The 22,958-nt window shown below is 40.5% G+C and overlaps 2 protein-coding genes across 4 annotated transcripts; one reads left to right on the forward strand and one right to left on the reverse strand.

Annotated features, from left to right (window-relative positions):
* Nucleotides 1–4,021: 4,021 nt before the first annotated feature.
* Nucleotides 4,022–6,325, reverse strand: LOC116267462 (pentatricopeptide repeat-containing protein At5g48910-like). The gene is made up of 2 exons (XM_031649193.2): nt 4,428–6,325; nt 4,022–4,285 (listed from the first exon to the last, which is right to left on the reverse strand). The coding sequence occupies exon 1, from the start codon at nt 6,267–6,269 to the stop codon at nt 4,608–4,610; it is 1,662 nt and encodes a 553-aa protein (XP_031505053.1). The 5' UTR covers nt 6,270–6,325; the 3' UTR covers nt 4,022–4,285; nt 4,428–4,607.
* Nucleotides 6,326–14,558: 8,233 nt separating this feature from the next.
* Nucleotides 14,559–22,015, forward strand: LOC116267659 (phosphatidylinositol 4-phosphate 5-kinase 6-like). Of its 3 annotated transcripts, XM_031649525.2 has the most exons (10): nt 14,559–15,174; nt 15,265–15,565; nt 16,417–18,208; nt 19,490–19,657; nt 19,796–19,961; nt 20,049–20,159; nt 20,225–20,418; nt 20,526–20,647; nt 20,733–20,826; nt 20,963–22,015. In XM_031649525.2, the coding sequence occupies exons 3-10, from the start codon at nt 16,935–16,937 to the stop codon at nt 21,246–21,248; spliced, it is 2,415 nt and encodes an 804-aa protein (XP_031505385.1). In that variant the 5' UTR covers nt 14,559–15,174; nt 15,265–15,565; nt 16,417–16,934; the 3' UTR covers nt 21,249–22,015. The 3 variants fall into 3 exon arrangements, with proteins under 3 accessions (XP_031505385.1, XP_031505384.1, XP_031505386.1); XM_031649524.2 differs by lacking the exons at nt 14,559–15,174; nt 15,265–15,565 and adding an exon at nt 15,596–16,209; XM_031649526.2 differs by lacking the exons at nt 14,559–15,174; nt 15,265–15,565 and adding an exon at nt 15,596–16,104.
* Nucleotides 22,016–22,958: the final 943 nt, after the last annotated feature.

Consider the following 22,958-nt stretch of genomic DNA (forward strand, 5'->3'; position numbering starts at 1 on the left):
TGTTTAGGTTTTGGATTAGACTAATTTGTTGCAAGGGAAAGCTAAAAATCAACGATGATAAGTCTTGATGCTTCGCCCAACTCTTGCATGTCTTCTTCATCAAATTCCCATTCTCAAAGGAAATTGGAAAAACAAGTTACTACTTGTATGTGAATAATCGCTGGCCCAATATGAAAGGGTTCAAGATTGAAGATGACTTTCCGTTTGATTAATGAGACTTTGGTACTCATTAATGTACCCTTCGTTTCCCAAAAAAAAAAAAGAATTTGGCTAGTGATTAGATGTGGTCGCCTTAAGTTACTTCATAACTTCAATGAATGAATTCAACACATATATGTTTCCGACTAAGGCTGGGTGTCCAGTCTAGTACCCAATGGGTAGCAGGTACCTGGCCCCCTTGAGCCCGAGTTTGCGCTAAAAAAAAAGGAACAGAGTCAGCCCAATAAGTTATCAGGTTGGCCTACCTGGGCCTGACTAAGTCCGGTTCGATTCGATAAAAAATTTTAATACATATTATATTAAATTTTATATATAATTATAATATGTTATTATGATTAATTATATTTATATATTATTTTATATTAAAAATATATGTTTTTTAATCTAATCGGGCCGGGCTGGGCCGATGCCCAGGCTTATCTCCAAGCCGTTTTTAAAATCTTTATGAATTAACTCGTTTCTGAGTTTGGCCATAAATTTGGATTCAAACGAAAGAAATGGTTAAAATATCTCCCCTGTTTGATCGATTCTCTTGTTTGCCAAAATCTAAGAGGTATGGTTAATTGACGCCACTTGTGTTTGCCAAAATCTAAGAGGTATGGTTAATTGACGCCACTTGTATGTAGTGGCGGAGCAAAAAATTTTTAGTTATGGGGCACTATGTACTAATTAGTACCTTGGGCTGTCCTGGGCTGACGTGGGTAGGCGCTCACGCCAACCCCACGCTGGCTGAGTACAAGGGGCAAAAACGTGGAGCTATCTTGGGCTGGCATGGGCATGCGCCCACGCCAGCCCCACGCTGGCTCCGCTACTGCTCGTATGTGCTAGTTTCTTCTCTTGAGTACTTTTTAATGATCATGAAAAGGTGAAAAAAATGTCTACCCTTTTCATAGAATATATAACTAAGGATAGGAATTTTTTGTCGCAAGGGCAGGAGATGAAACATAATTTTTCAAATTTTTTATATGGGTTAAACTAAAAATTTTAAAATTTATCAGCCATGAATCATGAGATGACAATAATAACCTTTTCTTTTCTTTTTTTTTTTTTTCTAGTGAAATTTATCAGCCAAGTATGTGCATAATTGCTTTCAATATTCCTGAGTTGTTCATGAAAAAAGTTGTAGCTTCTTTTGCAGGTTTCTTGTGGGCAGATCATGCAGAACATACAAAGGGTCATTTGATTGCTCCGAACAGCATTTGGCCATAGAAGGGGGAGTGGCCAAGGGCGAAATCAGAAATTTTTCTTGAAGGGAGTTGAATTAACGTTTTTAAATTTTGATAAGGGCCAAAATATCATTTTTTTAATTTTTTATGTAGGACAAGTGAAATTTTCTAAAATTTACATGTATGTATTTTAAAAAAAATGAAGGGGGGAGGGCCCTGCGCCGCCCTCTTGGGTCCGCCCCTCGGAGTGGCATCAAGTTTGTTAGAACCATAACGATCATGACAGAAGATGGCCCACGCATGCAGAGCCTGGCCTTATAGAATGTCTGTGAACACTCTCGACAAGAGCATGCCTTATAGTCATGGTGACAATGCACACGAATTTCTGAGGTTTTCATATGTTATTCTTTCATGAGCCAAATAGGATGCTTCAAGGGATATATGAAGAGGTGTGTTTAGTTCTAGTTTAATTCTCGTGGACATTATGCTTTTTCATCTTAAGTGGTGGTGTGACGTACCTAAGTTAAAAGATATACTGTTGCTATCACCGACACCAATACAACAAAGGATCGCAAAAGGCATAGAAAGTGGGGGTCAGGCTCTTTTATGAACTGCGGGTTGCAATCCTCTCGCTTACCTCATAGTACATGCGTTATTAAGGATAAAAAATGAAGAAACACGATATCTATAACGTATGTACATCTTTACCATCTGAAATGAGACAGTAACAAGAGATCTATACCTCGATTTGAAGGACCATTTGGGACGATGTTTAGTCTCAGAGCACCCACACAAAATGCCCTCCTAAGACCAAGAATCCTTCCTGTTTTGTCTAACAATCCAAAAGTTGCTTCTGTGCACGTACTTGGCTAAAATGTGGGTCCATCGATCTATTGTCCTCCTCTAATACTTGCAATACATAACGTACTTGGTTTGCTTTGCTATAATTCACTAGCATAAGCTTGATTTTGGAGCTTAATTAGTCATATTAATGGAAAAGTTATATCATTTGGAAGAAACGAAGAAACAGAAGACCAGAAAAGAATAGATTTGTGTCTTGTTTCTGTATATTGTATTGCAAAAGAAAATCACAGAGTATATATATGGTTGTGCGATGAGGAGATAGACATTCTCCTTTTCCTAAGAATCAGCAAAGAGATAAAAGGTAAGATATACATAAAAATTATAGGCGTAATCTACAGCCTTAGTAGTTAGTAGATGGAGGTCTCTTAAACTATCGTGATGGTTAATCCAGCCGTTTTACTTCGTTACACTTTGGATGCCGCCTTTTTACCTACTATTGTGCTGTAGGAGAAAAAAATGAAATGGGTATACACCAGCGCATTAATATAAAACACCAGCATACATAAAGTTCAAGGTGGTATATGCACCCGTGCGCGTGCGCACACACACACACACACAAAAGTAAATACAACACTATTTTTTGACCATCTATGCTTTGATTGGTTTCGCTGGATTGTGGGTGGTTTTTCAGAAATTTGATTCCACTAATGAACTTGAAAGTGTCACAACTGTAAGTCTTCAAAAAAACAGTTGAATCCTTAATCTGTATATGATTATCTGAATCATCACAAAACTCAATTCCTGCATTGGATTCTCATTGATTATTTTTAGACCTATAAATTTGGGTTAAACATCCTCAAGTGATGAAAGGATGCTAGAGAACTAAGAGAAGTGATTAGAACATTGAGGCCCAAGATGTTTTTGAACAGGTTAGTCTGGTGTGAAGGCGTTTCTCCCCACTCTCCTACTACTCTCCTTTGTTGCATAATAGACTGATCCCAGTTCCCACATGAACATTTCAAGCGTCTTGACTTTTGTATAGCTAGTAAGGGTTGCTTATGTGAGAAAAAGGAGGAAACAGCTCCCTACTTTTTTCTTTTCAAGCACATATGCTGAACTGAAGCACTTCGGAAAAGGTTTGTATATTCATCAATGTTGTGGGCATCCGTTTCGTAAAACTGTTGTTTATGGCTGCCAAAATGAAACTCAACAGTAGGAGATATTCAGGCCGTCGCAAGGAAGTGTATGAGGAGCCAATTCTCAGATCCAAGGTGAAGAAAAGCTTGGAATGAAGATACTCGCAAGGCTTATCTGAAGAAGGGACATGAGGTAATGTTTAAGCAGAGCAAAGTGGAAGCTGTGAATAGAGAGAGTGAGCAGGAAATGTTCCGTATTAGACAACATATTCTACCTCTTTCCGCAGGCAGTACACACGACGCAGCTACTACTTCGGGAACTTTTCTCAGGTGGAGAGCCTCCGCCAATGAACGAGATCAAAGTCAACCTGTATCGCATCCATAAAGGTGCTCCACTGCTTGGCTTCAGAGTCAGGGATAGGAAAAAGGTGCGTATGGAAGGAGGTGTTGGTGAAATCACACTGTTGCAAGCATATCATAATTGAATCATGGGAACTTAGCGAGATTTGTGAATATGTCGTTGGGATTGGAAGGCAGGTGGAAACCAAATTCAAGACCAAGAAGAGCTGTTTCAGGTCATTTGCAAGTTTCCCTAATGTAAAGTTTTGCAACATTTCTAAAGAGATCCAATTTTGTGGCCAAAACCCTGGCTGGTTTTGTTTTTGCTATACAGAATATTTGGAAGAACCAACAGTGTGACTGGTACCACTCATTATATATACAGGAAATTGAGAGTTTAGTTACAGATGATTTGAATTGGTAGGGGCTGACAGCCCCGTATCATATTCTAAAAGAAAAAGTAAAAAGAGATTCTATAGATATCTTTCTACTAACACAGAAGTGCTTTATACTTTAAATAAAGCTACCAAAACCATTTCCACCAAGTAGAAACCTCGATTCTTAAGAAACAGAAATTCTTCAGGAATGCCGACTTCTTTGTCATTGAACGTAAATGAGTCCCTGAAAATATAAGAAGAAAAAAACTAATGAAATCCATCATGTTCATAGGGGAACAGTTTTAACAATTTTTATTAATGTTTATTTTTTTGTTCTGAATGAAAAGATTACTGATGGTTTGAGAAAAATATAGCAAAATCCAAACCTAAGACGCTGCACCTCAGCCAGGAACTATGGACTTTTGTCTTTTCTATAACAAAATAATTTCTGTTTCATCAACGACCCATCTGCCTTTCATTTTTATGGGCCTTTCTGGTTTGCCTGTGTGTGCTATGTCTTGTCTCATACAAGGATGAATGTAGAAGCACAGAATTGCAGACAAGGACTAATCTTTCATCTCCTCCACCAACGTATTCAATACGAAGTACATTTCATCACTTCTAAGATGAGATTTGTCAAAGGCCACAAACATATGAACGACCCCTCCCACCTCTATCCAGCTGCATCCAGCATTCTTCTCAATCCCTCTGTCTTTCATCAATCTCCTTGTGCTCCCCGCATCATCATATCTTCCCATTGATGCGTACAAGTTCGCGAGGATGATATAATCAGTGGGCTCACTGCAGCCCATTTCTGAAAGCTTACTCATGGCCAATTCAGCCCTTCTTACATCTTTTTTACTCCTGCAGCCATCTAGCAAGCTTCTCCATATCACGTCATCTGGTTCAATAGGCATTGCCTTGATGAGTTCCTCTGCTTCATCCAAGCGCCCAGACCTGCCAAGGATGTCCACCATGCAGCCATAGTGGTTCATCCTTGGCTCAATCCCATCCACTACCTTCATTCTTTCAAACTTGGCTCGCCCTTCTTCCACCATACCAGCATGGTTGCACGCGGACAGCACCGCCACATATGTACTCTCGTTTGGCCATGTCCCTGATACTTCCATCCTCGAGAACAGTTCGAGTGCCGATCTACCATCTCCTTGTAGAGCCAAACCAGCAATCATGGCATTCCAGGCAATAACATCTGGCTGAGGAATCCCGTCAAATATTTTCCTTGCAAACTCAATCATGCCACACTTGGAATACATATCAACCAGCGCAGTGGCCACCTTGATCGTCGGCTTGATCCCCTGCTTCCTCATGTACCAATGAATCCATCTCCCCGATTCGATGGCGCCTAGCTGGGCACAGGCAGAAAGCACGGAAACGAGTGTGCTCTCTGTCGGTGAGAGTCCAGGATCTCTAAGCATCTCCCGAAAGAGGCGCAGTGCCTCCGACGGCCGGTCATTCTGAGCATATCCAGATATCATCACCGTCCACAACACTTCATCCTTCATTTCAATTGAATCAAACACATTTCTGGCCTCCGCCATCCTGCCAGATTTCACGTATCCATCTGCCATCGATGTGGCCGAGACCAAATCTCGCTCAGACATTTTTCCGAACACTTGACATGCGTTCTCGAGCCTTGAAGAACTGCAATACAGACGAATGAGATTGTTCTGTATATACTTGTCGGAACCAAGGCCGCACTTCAGAACCCTGCCGTGAATCTGCATGCCCTCACTGAGCGCAAGCTCCTTGATGCACGCCATAAGAGCAAAGGTGTAGGAATGCTTGTTCGGCTCGACTCCCCAAGCCTGCATTCTCAAGAAGAAGGAGAGTGCGGCACAGCCAGAGGCGGTCTGGCTCCACGCGAAGGCTCGGATCATGGAGTTCCAGGCAAAGAGGCTCGGTTTTTCTATCTGGTCGAACAGCAAGGAGGCGTAGCGAAGGTCGCCAGCACCCAAAACTCCAGCGAGGGACACGAGCTTCCCGGCAACGACCGCATCGCCGAGGAGGTGGGCTCTCAGGGCACGGGAGTGGACTTGCTTGAGTTGGCGCAAGGTGGTGCATTCTTGGATGGCCGGGAGTAGTCGGAGAGTCGCGCCGTGTGCCGGATTCTGCTCTCTGCCTGTTGAAGATGGCGGCGATATTGGCGGGCACGCCTGTATCGTTGTTGTTGGGTTCAGGAGTTGGTGAGAAGCCGAGAAGAGGGCCATAGCAGTGCTTTCCAAGCTCGATCTTTTGATGGAGAGATGGAGTCAACTTTTTTAAGTAGAGGTGACCACACGAGCGGGGGAAGCCACAAACATTTGACTAGGGGTTCAATTAAAGCTTTTAAAATTTTGGAGGGAGTTAAAATATTATTTTTTAAAATAAGATAAGTTAAATTTTTATATAAGATAAATAAATTTTTTTAAAATTTATATGTAAAGTTTTTTTTTTTTTTTTAAATTGAGGTGAGGCTAAGAACCCCTCCTTGGCTCTGCCCCTGACACCGAGTCGACAAGGTCTTCACTTTCAGTTGGATTCAAACTTGAGTGAACCCGTGCTCAACCGAATGTCAAACTGGAGTTTGGCCTCGCCTAAGTAAATTAGAAGAAGAGTCAACAGTTTTTTAACTGCAAACAGTCAAATAACTGGATTTTTCATCAGTCCGACCAACTATACTATAATAAGTAAAAACAATCTGACCAAACTTCACGAATAAGAAGACACTAAGTAAGAACAAAAACAGCACGAGCACTCAATGCAATGCCCAGGTGTTCAAATGACTAAAAACCCAAGATAATAAGGAAGGTGACCCTCACAAGGACAAATATAAAAAGGTGAAAAATATTAAGGTAAATATTTTGTGACTAGTTGGTGTTGGTCAATCTATGATATATTCACACATAGACTAAAAAAACCTTTGTAAGTGGCATTTTTTTCCAAAGAAACTAGTCGAGCCAGTTCTCTTATGCACGCCCTATTATTGCTAGATGCACGTTTTTTAGAATCATTCACCTGATTATACAGAATAAATTAGATAACACTACAGGTTAGTTAAAATTTTCGTTCGTGTGCATATTTAGCTACCTTCTAAGTGTATACATTTGCTTGAATAATCGCTTTGAAATAGAATAAGTACTGATGACAATACATTCTAGCATGATCTATATGCGGTGTATAGACCAATTATTCACACATTAAATCATGTATGTTATCATGAATGATGTAGACGATGAGCAAGTCATATTAAGTTTTGTTTTCTTAATTTCTATTGAATTTTTTTTGTAGCTGTCCCCCGAACTTGATTATATGCATATGCTTGAGGGCAAATTTTTATAATAGAGGTCTTCTACTATGATAGCATAGTCTCACCTCAGAGTCACTTTCTTGTACTTACCATAGACTTCCTGCATTGGTTTTTTATTTTTCTCTTTTTAGTTATTATTACAGCTATGAGCCTCAAGGGACATAATGTAGTTGGTCGGGCCGGTGAGAATCTTATAGTTAGTTCGATTTTCATAGATGCTATTTTCTTAAACTGCAAACAGTATGGATCCTGACACCCTTAGTTGGTAGGTGTTTGTTTTGCTTAGGTTTTGATGCAACCTTGGGCCTTAGAGATGTGAGATAATAAGAACCTTAGTTTCTTGTTTCTATTTCTATGAAAAATATTGATAGAAATATGATGCGACGTCAGACATGTAAATGGTCTCAACACATGGTGCAATGGTGTAGTGCAGAGAAGCTAATATACCATATTGATTACTGAGCAAGAAGTTAATATACGATGTTGGTTAGTGAGCTTATTGGTTCTACATTGTGTATAAGTTAAATGTCATGTTGTTTATGCTTTTAATGTCATGTAGTCTTAAATCTTTGAATAGTAGCTTTTGTGTGTCTTATATGTAAGCAGGCACCAGGCCGGCCCATGGGTGGGTACCTGGCATGACTCAGGCTCAGGCTAGGGCCTGGAAAAAAGGGCATCGGGCCCAGGTTTCGGCCCGAGTGGACACGATAAGTTCGGGTGGGCTCGATAACAGTTTTTTAATATATATATATATATATTAATATTATTTTGGAGCAAATTAAAATATTATTTTTTAAAAATTTTATATAAGATAAGTAAAAATTTTTAAAATTTATATATGAAGTTTTTTTTTTAAAAAAAAAAATTGAGGTAAGGCTAGAGCCTATACCAGACAGGCTCCTTGGCTCTGCCCTGACCATGAGCCGAGTCGATAAGGTCTTCACTTTCAGCTGGATTCGAACTTGACTCCCTTAATTGGTAGGCGTTTGTTCTGCTTAAGTTTTGAAGCAATCCTGGACCTTAGAGACGTGAGATAAAAAGAACCTCATTTTCTTGTTTCTATTTCTATGAAAAATATTGGTAGAAATATGATGTGACGGTTCATGAGACATGTAAATGGTCTGGACACATGGTGCAATTGGTAAATGGGCAAGAAGTTAATATACGATGTTGGTTAGTGAGCTTAGTGGTTCTACATTGTATAAGTGAAATGCCATGTCTATATGCTTTTAATGTCATGTAACACATGTAGTACGGTTATAACATTATAAGTGATTACAAACGTAAAAGCAAGTCAGCGGTCTTAAACCTTTGAATAGCAGTTTTTGTCTGTCTTATAGGTAAGTAAGCCAGGGCATCGGTTTGAATAGCAGTTTTTGTCTGTCTTATAGGTAAGCCGGGGCATCGGGCAGGCTCGGGTGAACCCGATAACAGCTTTTTAATATATATATATATATATATAAATTATATATAATTATAATATTTATATATTATTTTATATTAAAATATATATTTTATAATTTAATCAGACCGAGCTCGGGCCCGCTGCACAGGCTTACTTATAGGTGCCTGAATTCATGCTTCTTCTTCCTCTAATGGAAAAAGCTGCTTTTGAAACTTCGTTAGTGCAAAACTTTATATATATATTCTACTTTTAAGAAAAAAAAAACAACTACATATTTAACAAAAAAATAATGAAACTTAAAAAAGGATAGTTCAAGCCATATGAAGACTCTTCCGAAGCTTAAATAATCAATTGCATACATTTTGCTATGACCATCGATGATGACTGTTTGAGAATATAATAATATTAATTTATTTTTAAATGAGACGGAGGCTATTCCAATTCCTCGAGTGAAGGCCGAAGCTTTTAGGCTTTTCTCCATCCCTTTAGGGTTAAAGGCTATTTTTGATGCTTTAAGGTGATGCCTTTGTTATGCTTCAACTTACATATCGATGGTGAGACATTTTTACTCCATGTTATTTCACAAGCAATAAATACCACTACTTCATATTCAACTACAAATTTTAGCAAGGAACAAAGATACTAATTTTTTTCTAAAAGATAGTGAAGACCATGCATTAAAGTAATAAAACTAGCTGACACAAATTGAATTAATCTAAAAAGAATATTAGTAAAGTAAAGGATATTATTAATCCTAAACTAATCCTGCAAACATGTTGCAGAAATATATATATATATATATATATATAATATATATATATATTTCTCTAAGCAATTCAATTCATAGATGTGGACGGATTCTAGTCTTGTAATTCAGGGATTATTGATCTTACAATTTTACCATTAATTCTTTTGGTCAACATATCTTCTATTGGCATGAATCATGGGAACAAATAGAAAAAAAAAAGGAATAACCTAATTATGAACTGCAACTACGTAGACACTCGAAAACATATTTTGAAACTCAACTAAAAAGTTAGCTAACTAAAATAATTCTTTCGAAAAAAAGATGATATTACAAAATATAACTTTTGAGTTAAAGCAATTCTTTGAGAACTAATCGTAAAAATATTTTAGAATTTAAATTCTTTCAGCTTTAATGGAATAAGGGTGATTCCCCAGCCCGTTTCAGCTAAAAAAAAAATATTGTAGTTCGTAACAAAAGAAATTTATAAAAACCTACCTCAAATTAACCTAACCTCTAGCAAAAATTGGAAAATTTCTTTTAGTGACGCTAATTTAATCAAACTCGAGAAAAAAAAAACTAACTATTGCCTATTCTAGAAAAGCAAAGAAGCTAAATGCTCAAAGTTTCTTCGTAAAAATATCTTCTCACAAAAATGACAAAAATAATTTGTAATGTTTGTTTCACACACTAAAAAACATCCAACAAAAAATTTAATAACACATTTAATAACTAACAAGAACACTGAAATTCAAACCTCATTTAATAACCAAAGTCAAACTAATGACTTTCTCCCTGTCCAGGTGAGATTACCCTGAGTCATATTCTTTTCTTTTTTCTCATCAATAAATTAAACTGACCAATCTTCATTCAAAGTGCTAATTAACTCAACCCAACTATTTTTTAATAACTTTTACGTTACCTTCATATTCACATTTTTATGAATATAAAAGAAATAAAACAAAATAAACCTCTATTTTCAGTTGCTCCTATTCAATATGTTTTCTCCAGTCATTGTAAATAGTAGGATCTCTCATTCTCGCAAAATATAACAGCAAAAATTCTCGGCATAACAACCATATGACTAACACTTGTTTCTAATAAGTTATGTTGAATCAATCTTCCTTTTTTTCGCCTCCCTGTTCGGCAGGCCACAATGCCACAAGCTAGCTGGTTAGTCCGAGTCACTCTACTTGATCTACAACGAAAAGGGTTCAACATGATGATGAGTTGTGTGACAAGTTCAATTCATTTTGGCCTTATCATTAAGTTGTGTTTGTTTCACTGCAGATCTGATCTGTAACGTAGATCCATAATATCTATAACACACTTCTTTTAATGTAGCATCGCATTTGAGATCGGAGGCTATTCAACACTACCTAACTCGTGAACTTTTACAGCATTTGGGATAGGGATGTTAATGAATCGGATTTGAATCAGATATGCCCTTAACCATACCCGTTTTTTCGAATATTCACATATTCGGGTTCAAATATGAACAAATAAAAGTCATATCGGAATCCAAAATCAGACTTCACCATCTGAATCTAATCTGAATCTGATTTTTACATCCATATCGGAATCCGAATCCCAATGTTGAACTGAATTTGGCCGGTTTTCAAAATGTAAGAGCATTAGATATAGGATATTTGTTTTGAAAATAAAACCATTTTGAACCCATATAATAGTTTGATCGGATATTTATGTACATCCAAAAGCGAGTGCAAATCTGATCGCGTGTTATTTCTTAAATCCAAATCTGATATAATTTCTTAATCGAATATTAAATTGTTTTCATATCTGATTTTTTCAGAACAGTTCGGTCAGATATCTAATCCAAATCAAATATGTTGACATCTCTAATTTAAGGACATATTTGCCTCTTATCATAACTTGTCACCTTTTATAGGAAGGAAAAAGAGTGGAATGCCTTTTTTTTTTTTCTTATATAATTTGATTCACAATAGATAATGTAGATATTAAGTAAAACCATTCTACACCCTTTGGCTGATTGGCAGTTGTAAAAATCAACAGCACTGACAGACATATATTTGATTTTGCCCTTACGGGTGGCTATTTTTCTTCCCAACATGGATAGTTGAGCTTGGACCATCTTATATGCTCCTAACATGGAGAGTTGGTTCATAAATGTGAGCTTGCTAGTTTTATGAAATATGTGACATTAATGCAAAATAAGGGCATTGTCTTCCACATATGGGACATCGAATCTCATCTACTTTTATACATTTTAAAGTTGGACATCCATTTTCAATTTCGAGTGAGCGAGATGTTAGCAACCCATCCCTAAAAAAGATGCCCGAATGGCCCCATTTCTGGGGTCCTAGTCTGCATCAATGATATGTTTATTGAAGAAAAAAATATGAAGCGTACCTCACATAGAATATAAACAAAAAGAAGATCTGGCCTCAACATAAGAGGTGATTTAGGTTGTGACAGACTCCATACAAGAAGGCTCTTTCTTTGTGACGTTCATGGTAAAATTAGGTATGGAGATTGGCGGCGGATGTCCAATAGCAGAGCTACTTGTTGGCTGGTGTAGGCAAATGGTCTCCATCAGCCCAACAAAAATCTTATTATAACGTCCCAAGATCACATTTTCATGACTCAAAAATTACATATTATACCCACACCAAACTTATGTCGCCAACTCAAGTGCCTCGTAACGAAAAAATCCTGGCTCCACCACTGGGGATATCGTAAGCACAGTGTAAATGGGGTTCGAAAAATCAAACCTACCCGGCTTCACAATAAAGGATGCTTATTTAATGTCAATACTAGGAAGCTATGAAAGGTGTCCTAATTGTCTTTATAGACCTCCTTCTTTATTCGGTAAAGATATTGCCCTCTCTTTCCTTCCCCTCATTTGATTGTTTATGACCTCATAAGCCCCTTTTGACTGTGGTCTTAATTTTTCATGCCAGTGACACACAACAACTTTTCATTAAAAGTTTGGGTACCCAATGAGCTTCCGTCAGCCATATTTTTTATTAAGAATAATATTAACATATTAAACTTAAATACTGTAAAATTTTTATTATAAGCGGGTCGGGCCAGGTCCAGGCTATAGGCTTGCCTCGGGCCCGCCAATGCCCGGCCCTAGAAATTTTGATCCTTCTTTCATTTCTTAGCATCTATTAAAATGTGTCCTCCAATTATTGTGTTGAATCCCTCTAATTTCCTTAATTAGTTGCTATGCCAACGGCTCTAACCGTGGGGAAACACGCTGTTGGCAATTCACACGCCAAGAGCCAGAGGCCCCCGTCAGCATGAGAATTCCCAACGGCGGAGAATACTGGGAATTCTCTTCCATGCAACTAATGCACTTGGATGTTGAAAATTGGCAACTAGTTCTCGACGCCAATGTCATTGGAAACTCTGTCCAATACTCCCCATCAGTTCATGCCTTTCGTTTCATTCCTTCGCTGAGCGGCAAAGCCAAAAATTTTTGTCTGAGGGTCACTACCCTTGCTTCACAGTTCACACCTTTCTATCTTTCCTTCTCTCCCTAATCATCCTTGATCACACCTGTATCCAGTTACAAAACCATCTTTGGAAAATTTGGTATTTCCCATCAAGCGACCTCGCTTTATCCTGAGCGGTGGTATCGTACTGGGCAGTAGGGTGGTCCGGCTTCTCTAAAAACTCAGTGTTCAAATATTGGAGTGGTTACTGTCATGTTCAAGTGTGCTGCACTTATGGACCGTAAAAAAACCCCGAAACATATTATGTGAACCTAAGGGGATGGGTACAAGGAGGCCAGTGGGTTGTCTTAGGGGCGGTGGAATTAACCACCCACCCTTAAAAGACAAGAAGCGACATCGTTTTCTACATAGGTGGTGTTTGCATAATTCTCTTGACCTCAAAAGTATTTACCATTAGGGGTGGAAGAAAGAGAGGTAGAGGGGAGGGGGGAAGGGGGAAGAAGGAGAGGACGGGAAGAGGAGGATGGAGGACGGGAAGAGGAGCATGGGGGACGGGCCGGGCGGGGCCGCCATCGGGCCCTGCCCCGGCCGGGGACCCGGTTTTCCTGGCCCGGACTCGGGCCTGATCGGGCTGGGTACCCGATGGCGGCCCGGCCCGACGCCCAGGCCTATTTACCATTTGCAAAGAATGGCTGATATGGAATGAATAAATAACCAGTGTATATAGAAAACCTGATAAATTCACTATTGAAGAAAATGAAGTATGTAAGAACTAACGACATTACCCAATGAGACTATACCAATAGCTTCTATAAATAGAGAGACTTCAATAAAGATGTGAAGTTATTGAGAGAGTGGTTTAGAAGACAAGCTACGATGTCATTGTGCCATCCACTCCACATCATTTCTTTAAGGCGATGCGTCTGTCATTTTTCAAGGTTTTTGTTAAAATGAATTGCGTAGAACTCAAGAAACCATTGTTTTAAGTCTCCTTTAGTTATTGTCTATAACGTCATTACTTAGTAATTATGTTGTTTTTTTCCTTCGAGTTAATGGAGCCTTCAAGATCATTACTACATTATTTGCATAAAGTTTCAAGCACATTTTCATTTTCGGGCCTACTTTTTGCCTAGACATCCATGCAAAATACCATCTTTTTGTAATTTTCTTATTAAAGACCATACTTTTCATGAAAATGGTCAAATAAGGGACTGAAATGAATTTCCAATAAATTGAAAAATGGAAAACATTAGTTTGCAATCTTTTTGGTATCACTCTCCATCACTACATCACGTTGTTATCATTTTAACCAACATTTGTTGTTTTTTCGGGTTAATGAAAATTAACTTTAAGCCATCATTTGACAGTTCTTTTGTTAATGAAAATTGCAGCTTTGAAAAAAAATAAAAAAAAAGGTCCATTTTAGAAAGTATATGCAAATGGTTGGATGTAAAGTGAAAATTTGCCCAAATTTCAACACAAATTTCTGACTTTTCTTTCAGTTTTGTTACTTCAGAAATTATGGTCATTCTAATTCAACAGACATCTCGATTCTATTAATCTAATTCATAAAATCTTCTTGCACAACATTTGGTTCAAAAACCGAATTCAACAACATCGATTTTTGATATTGGAGAACTATGTTGTTCATAAGCATTTAATCTTGAAAGCAGCTTCAATGTCATCGACTTTAAGCTTGGAGAACGAAAGTGATCGTAAGCGGGCTTGTTGAAGGTGAACTCCATTGATTTAGCTCGGGCTTGTCATCAACAAGCTGACCTTCAGCAGTATATTGCGTTCATTTGGCTCCTTTACCAGCGATATATGTTCATATAAAACGTATTTTACCCATGGGAGCGATATGGCAAAGATTCTACTTTGGTACTATCTGTTCGACCGTGTGTTTCACAGTCGCCTTGTTATTTAGAGTGGGGATCTTCGGCAAAAGGGAAAGCCCGGCGACCGGACTTCCAAGTTCCATCCACAGCCGTCGGCTGCCCAAGGTTGAAACGTCTTTCTTCTTCTAAAGCAGATAGGCGTTACCACAGGAATTCAAAAACTTCTATCTCCAACTGTTACTATTGCTCCATGCAATCTGCCACCATTGTTCCGATGGGCAGACTTCTGCAGTGTCCAGCAATGCTGCCAGGAAGGAAGGAAATCTTCCTCTCCCAACTTTTCTTTCACTTTCCGCTTCACACCGCTTCCCCCGAATCCCATCGCCTTTCCTGATGTAATGTTTTCTTTTTTTCAAAAGCTCGCTTCCCTGCTTTTGCAATTCGCTTCGTGTTTCCCTACATTTTTCATTTATTGGCAATTACAGTCTGTAGGTCCTCTGTTCATTCACATCCGTGGGAGTGAATTTGGTGTATGATGACGAAGGGTGGTATGCACGGAGGGACACATATGGCTCAGGGAAGCCCAACTTCAGGGCTCGATCCTTCCGACCGAGTCGCGTGCAAGGTGCAAGAGTGGGGAGCAGGAGCGGCGGCCTGGTTGACGAGGGCAGCACTTGAAATGGGGCGCTGTCTCTTCATCATCTTCGTTGCCATCATCACTAGCACTACCATGATTGAATGGTGGCCCATGCTTGTCGCTCCATTGATGGCCAAGAACAGGGGGAAGTATGATCTTCTCCCTTTCTCTTTCTCTTTTTCTGTTCCTTTCTCCCTCTTTCCGTGTGCAGCTGGTGGAAGGTAGAGGAAGAGGTGGGACTCATCTGTCCGTCTGTTCCTGTGCTAACGGTGTGGAGGCTAAAGACACGGTCAAGGCCTGAAAATAAAGAAGGGGTGGAGGAGGGGAAGAAAGGGAAAGAAGGGGAAAAAGGGAAAGAGACTAAAAAAGGAAAGGAAAGAAGAAGGGGAGGAGGGGTCGAAACTACAAGAGAGAGAAATTAGGGGAATTTTGGTTGGGAGGAAGAGGAGGAGGAGGAAGAAGAGGTGGTGGGAATTTACAGTTGGAGAGAAGTTAGTGGTGGGTCCAGAGACAAAAGCATCGCCTCCATTTCTTACGGAATTTTATGGTTAGATGGAAGTTTGTGGTGGGACACCAAAGCCGAGACATGTCCTCCATTTTTGATGCCTCACAAAAACGAACCACCGGCGACGCCATTTGCCTTTGATGATCCTCTTCTCTTGAGACAGTTTTTCTCTTTCCTTAGATCGTGAGCACAACAAGAAAGAAACTCCCCTCCCCAAAAAAGATCTCTCTCTCTCTCTCTTTCTCGTTCGCTATTCTTAAGGGCGACGCTGTCTTTGCTATTTTTCGAGTCCGTGTTTTTCTTTTCTTTTTCCTTTTCCTTTTGCTCCTTTTACCCGTCTTCTCTTCTGCTCTTCCTCCTCCTCTTTCTGCCCCACCCTTCTCTCTTTCTCTCTCTCTCTTTTTCTTCCTGGTTGTGTGTACTGGGGAGGATTTAATCTCATTTATTTCGTTTTGTTATTTTTTCCATCAATAACTGGATGGTTTCTGCTTTCAGATTTAAGCATTAAAGGAACCGTTTTGGTTTGTGGGTAGAGAAGAGAGAATTGTTCTCCATTTTGGATTGGTGGTGGCAACGATGCAGAGAGGAGCAGAAGATGAATGCTGATGGGTGTAGTGGTGGTGGCCGAAGAATGGTTGTAGAAGGTGAGGATGGGAGAGATGCTTTCGGTCGGGGAGTTCCTCATTTGGCGTGTTAACGACAGAGGATACGGTGGGGAGGTAGACGACGACGACGACGGAAGGAGTGTTTGTTGTCTTAAGTTCGATACTTTCTATAACTGTGCGGCCTCTTCAATTCTGCATTCCTCGTAGCTTCTCGGGCTGCGAAGCTGTCTTTCATTGCAATGTCTCTCTGCCATTGAGACGATTCCACCTATTATGGAGGACTAGGGAGACAAAAGGGATAGGTAGATACAGAGAGGACACTGCTCTTGCGCGTGTGTGGGCGCGCGGGCACGAAGGGGGTGGTTGGGAGGGAACCATTGGAGGAAGAAGGTGAGGAATAAACAGAAAATGTTCAAGGAAGAAGATCCACCATCAGCGTGGGAATCAACTGTACGGAGATCTCGTGAGAATAGGCGAATTGGCGGTAGCATCTTCCGCATGTCTGGTCAGCCGGTAGCTCACGTTGATGACGAGGAGGAGCAGAACAATGGCGGTGGTAGCGTCCGCGCCGAGAGGCTCCTCCCCAGTGGCGATTACTACACGGGCCACTTGTCGGGGAATCTTCCCCATGGAAAGGGAAAATACCTCTGGACGGATGGGTGTATGTATGAGGGCGACTGGTGCAAAGGGCAGACGACCGGCAAGGGCAAGTTCTCTTGGCCGTCCGGCGCCACCTTTGAGGGCGAATTCAAGAATGGTTTCATGGATGGCCTTGGTACCTACACTGGTGTCAATGGCGATACTTACAGGGGCCTCTGGGTGATGAATCTGAAGAATGGGTACGGGCAGAAGAGCTACGCCAATGGCGATTACTATGAGGGCTACTGGAGGAGTGGAGCCCAGGATGGGAATGGGAGGTATGTGTGGAGGAATGGGAATGAGTACGTTGGAGAATGGAAGAATGGGGTGATCCATGGCAAAGGTGTTCTCTCCTGGTCGAACGGCAACAGGTACGAGGGACAATGGGAGGATGGAGTCCCCAAAGGCAATGGAAGCTTCACCTGGGCAGATGGGAGCTGCTACATTGGCACATGGAGTAAGGATCCCAAGGAACAGAATGGGACTTACTTCCCATCCCGAACCTCCCCGGCTGCGAGTAATCCCAGTGGATGGGATCAGCAGGAGGTCTTCACGGTCGATCTCAAGGATTGCAAGATATGCCCCGGGGAGAAGGTGTCCATCCTGCCCTCGCAGAAGACACTGAACTGGTCCGGCACGGAGGCCGATCCTGCGCAGAAGCAGGCAGCGTGGAAGCCGGACAAAGTTGCAGCGGACAATGCCGCCAAGCCTAGGAGGAGGATGGGATCGTTGGATGCGCCGAGGAAGAATGCCGTTCATACTGGTTCCACGGAGAAGGCGTTCGAGCGGATGTGTATATGGGAGACGAATGGGGACATCATCAATTGCGACATTGTCGACGGGAATCCGGTGCCGCTGTCTCCTTTGTCTCAAACGGGTGCTGAAACAGAAGGAGGCCTGCAACAGCAGGAGGAGTTTGAGTGGAAATTTGGAGGAAGGCAGCACCAAAAATGGCAGCCTAGGGAGGTCAAGAGGCAAGGAGAAACCATCGCTAAGGGACATAAAAACTACGAACTCATGCTCAATTTGCAGCTGGGGATCAGGTACCCTTTCTTCTTCTTCGACATCAACATCTTCTTCTCCTCTCCCTTATCTTTTTCCTTTTAGTTTTCTACCCATTTGTTTGTCTACCTTGAAAGTTCTGTCAGTTGTTCCTTTACCAACTAAATCAGCATATGCTGTGTTACCAAATCAAGTTGATGCATCAAAATCTGGTTGTCTATCAAGTGACCCACACATGAGGTATTGCAAGTTAAATATCTTCTCCATCATATTCACCGGCGGTCGGTTTTCAGAAGTTTTTGTGAAATGCGGAAGATGGATTGTCCAAATAAAGAATCTTTCGGCTTTTGCTTTAATGATTAGTTGTCTGTTTTCCAACTCTTTTGTCTTGGTCTTTTGCCGTGTTTCTCAAGTGAATTTGAATTTTGGGGATTCAAATGGGTCTGAGTCGATGTCCTAGTCATATCAGGTCCGGTCCGACTGAAGCCAGGTATTGTTCGACGGTGGGATTTGCCCGTATCTCCCGAGCCACGGATAGTTCAACGTGATCCGATAGATTCTAGATCCGAAGCTAAGGTAGCCTCTTCTGGGATGGACCCATAAATCCGAAGCCGAGGCTGCCCCTTCTGAAAAGGACCCGGAGCTCATGTCGAACCTGACCTTGTTCGTGTTGCATTTTTGGTGCTACCCTGACTACTGTAGCTAATTGATACTTGACACTGGAGAATTGGTAGAGGGCGTTTCTTTCTGTTCGTTGAATGAAAAGCCGACATTATTCATCGCTGACATGGAGGCTAAATTTGTGTAGGTAGTGAGGGGATGGTAGTAGACCGGACACAGCCTACGGCTTGTTATAAGTTATTCAGATTGTGTCCGAGTAAACATTTTTTTCTTGTACTCAACTGAGCATTTTCATTCCTTTTATATTGCATTTTCTTCAACTAGATGATTGTTTCTTCGTATTCTACTCAACATTTTACATTGTCATTAATTGTGTCCTGTCATTTTCCTAGGCTTCAGTGAAAGAGTAGGAAGTTATGAAACTCCAAGTAACGTTCTCTTTACTTAGAAGTTCGTCAGATGTCTCCTGGTTCTTGGCTTCATTGGCTTATTCCATTTTTTCTTGTCCTCTCCATCCTTCGGGCTTATGAGATGCCAACAGATTCTAAACTGTACTGTGTATCCTTGTTTCGAGGAATGCTGCAAGGCATAAACTTTTGAGGTGCCCAAATCCTGAATTGTTTTACCTAATTAAACCAGTACTCTAGGTTCTAGATATTGATTTAACATTTCATTATCTTATATCTTCCATGATTCATCAGGCATTCTGTGGGAAAACCTGGACCATCTAATTCTCGTGATCTCCGTGCGTCTGATTTTGACCCGAAGGAGAAGGTTTGGACAAAATTTCCTCCTGAAGGGTCAAAGCATACACCACCGCACCAGTCTGTGGAGTTCAGGTGGAAGGATTACTGCCCATTGGTCTTCAGGTTTGCTTCGATATGCTGTTTGAATTTACACATTCCTATTGCCTGCCAATGTGGGGAAGTTGAATTTTTACTTCTTTATTCAGTCTAGTCCCTTGTCATGTTTCACTTTCGCAACTATGCTTGTATGTTCTGCTTCAGGTATCTGCGCCGCCTATTCAAGGTTGATGCTGCTGATTACATGTTATCTATATGTGGGAATGATGCTCTTAGAGAGCTTTCTTCTCCAGGAAAAAGTGGTAGCTTCTTCTACTTGACACATGACGATCGGTATATGATCAAGACAATGAAGAAATCAGAAATGAAGGTGCATATATATTGTCCTGTTTAATATGTATGCCTTCAGGCCTACTGTTGACTATAGCTGTAAACCTTTTTCCACTCTATCTTTTAGGTGCTTCTAAGGATGCTTCCCAGCTACTATAATCATGTTCGAGCATATGAGAATACTTTGGTTACTAGGTTTTTCGGTCTTCACTCAGTCAAAATGGTTGGCATGCAAAAGGTAGGGATTCTGCTTAAATACATTTTGGACAATGGTGGAAAATAAACTGAGCCTTGGTGCACCAGGTGCGCTTCATTGTCATGGGAAACCTGTTCTGCTCAGAGTACCGCATCCACAGGCGTTATGACCTGAAGGGATCTTCACATGGCCGTATTACAGATAAACCTGAAGCTGAGATTGATGAAAACACTACACTGAAGGATCTTGACCTCAACTTCATATTCCGACTGCAAAAATCATGGTTTCAAGAACTAAGAAGGTGAGTTGATACTGTACTTTTTCATTGTTGAGTTACTGAAAGTAGGATAACATTGTGTTCTCATGTTCGTGAAAAAAACTTGGTACTTAGCGTATTGGCTCTATCAGGCAAGTTGATAGGGACTGTGAGTTCTTGGAGACGGAAAGAATTATGGATTACAGTCTGTTGGTGGGTATTCACTTCAGAGAAGTATCATATTCTAGGGAATCTGGAACTCGAACTCCAACAGGTGAATTATTTTTTTCATATTTTATTCCTTAGACCTACACTATGGCTGAAGTCTCCACAGGACATTAAAGTCGTTCTGACAACAGGAGCTGGAGAGCCTGTGCAAGCGAGAGATGCTGCTGCTCGCCTATCTAGGGCAGATATCCGTGACATGGATCAACTGCTTCTTGATCCTAATCGGTACTGTTAGAACTTCTTTTGCAATGCTTGACTTCAGATTCCTTGTATCAACAGTATTCAGTGTACTTTTATTCACTATCTCAACCTTGCTCAGCAAACGAAATTTCTTTGTTTGTTATTGGCAATGGGATTGCAGGCGTTCATCCATTAGGCTTGGTGTCAACATGCCTTCGAGAGTAGAAACAACAGTCAGGCGAAATGATGAATTTCAGCTTGTAGGTGAACCCACTGGTGAAATGTTTGATGTTGTCTTGTTCTTTGGAATCATAGACATACTCCAAGATTATGACATCAGCAAGAAGCTTGAGCATGCCTACAAGTCCATCCAATATGACCCCACTTCCATATCTGCAGTAGATCCCAAGCAATATTCAAAACGTTTTCGCGACTTTGCGTTCAGGGTCTTCATAGAGGACACATGAAGAATGCAACTTGCCAATTCTTTTGCTTCCTGGTTGTATATGGTACCAGAGGATGGAAACTACAGGATGAATTGTTTTGTTTCCGATCTGGTTTGACACATGCAGACCATGAGGATGATCCAGCAAAGAGACGAAGGGTCTAGTGGGCACATTTTGTAAAGACTCCCTACTGTGCCATGATCAAGCCAGACCCACGCTGAGGAACGATGGGATGCGGTTCAATTGAAGAAAAACACATCTGTTTGTTACATTATTGGCATTTCCAGCTGATTATTAACCAGCATACATATCTAAGTTAGCTAACAAAAGGTGGCTTATATATCGTGTATAGAGAAAGGGGAACGTCCAGCCAGTGGAAGGTACAAAATCTGCAGCCAATAATGATTGGACAATTCTTCTCACCTTTCATTGTCTAATTTCTTATTTAACTAGGCGTCAAGTATTGATTTCAATAGTTTGCTTAATAAATCATGTTTTAGATGATCACTTCTCGGTCCTTGGACATGTTTTTTCTATTGAGAAAAAAAAAATTGGTGTCACACAATGCCTCTCCTTCTATGTCCTTGTGTGGCATAAATTCAGAGACAGAAAACTCTATTGCCATCATGTTAGTTGCAGACTTTGAATCTTTCTTGGTTGGACTGGGGCCCCCAAAGTATGTATGAATTGTAAATTGAGTTTATTCAAGGTAAATATGTACTGGAATAACACATATTGTATCATTTTTTTTCTCTCCTCAAAGAAACAAAGTTTTGGGATGTTATTTGTGTGTAGAACAAAGAAAGTGTTCAATAAGAATTTGAAATTGGAAAGCAGATCTAGGAGGGATCTTCCCGGACGTGGATTCGAGTGAAGAACAGGGCCAGACCATCATGACCAGATGATCCATGTTAGATGCTCCACATGGGGAGCATCGGAAAATTTTGTATGATCATCTGAAAAAACAACAAATGCACGGGTGGTGATTAAGTTGGTTCATCGCTTTGATGAGCCCCATACAAATGCTATCCTGATGATTGTATCTGATCTCATCAGTTTTGTAGCTAGCGTTTGGCTGGAGGCAATAACAATCTGTTACTGTCCAATAAATCTATTTTAAAAATTGAAGCAAATTCATAAAACAATGTATGAATCTGCTTCAAGTATTGCAGCAGATTCATTGTACAGTAACAGTCTATTATTGTTGTGAAACAGCCTCTTAGGGGTGGGCAACAACAAGTCGAGAAACTCAAACTCTGCTTGGCGAGCTCGACCCATATGATAAAAGAGTCGGGTTGAAGCCAATATTTTAAAACGACTAACGAGACGAGCTCATGAAGTTGGCTTTTTTGGTGCACATTTGACAAGGTAAGAATTTGGTACAGTGCTGCTTTTTCACTTGTAAAAGAAGTTTCCTGTTTGGAGATTTGATTAAGCTTGACTCGGTCTCAGCCAATGTCTCAAGCCTTGTTCAACTGAGTCAAGCAAAGCACGAGCTGTAAAAGCTCTAGCTCGGACCAAGGTACCTGAGACTCGAGCCGAGCAGAAGCTGCCCTAAAAGGATAAAAAGTGGATAGAAGCTTCAGCTGTACCTCTACGCATCGTAAGAAAGGGAAAAAAGCAAAGACAGCAAGAACATTACTATGCTGCCTGCCGCTTATTATGTCATTACCAATACTATAGTCCTCTTCTTTTTCTTCTTTGACAGAAAAACTGAGCGCAGTAGAAAAT

The sequence above is a fragment of the Nymphaea colorata genome, chromosome 14 (genome assembly GCF_008831285.2).
Source record: "Nymphaea colorata isolate Beijing-Zhang1983 chromosome 14, ASM883128v2, whole genome shotgun sequence".
Lineage (NCBI taxonomy): Eukaryota > Viridiplantae > Streptophyta > Magnoliopsida > Nymphaeales > Nymphaeaceae > Nymphaea > Nymphaea colorata.

Coding starts and splice junctions, on each gene's coding strand:
- LOC116267462 (XM_031649193.2), bottom strand. CDS start 6,269: ATGGCCCTCTTCTCGGCTTCTCACCAACTCCTGAACCCAACAACAACG.
- LOC116267659 (XM_031649525.2), top strand. CDS start 16,935: ATGTTCAAGGAAGAAGATCCACCATCAGCGTGGGAATCAACTGTACGG. Junction 18,209..19,489: donor AATTTGCAGCTGGGGATCAG/GTACCCTTTCTT, acceptor ATGATTCATCAG/GCATTCTGTGGGAAAACCTG. Junction 19,962..20,048: donor TGAAGAAATCAGAAATGAAG/GTGCATATATAT, acceptor TCTATCTTTTAG/GTGCTTCTAAGGATGCTTCC.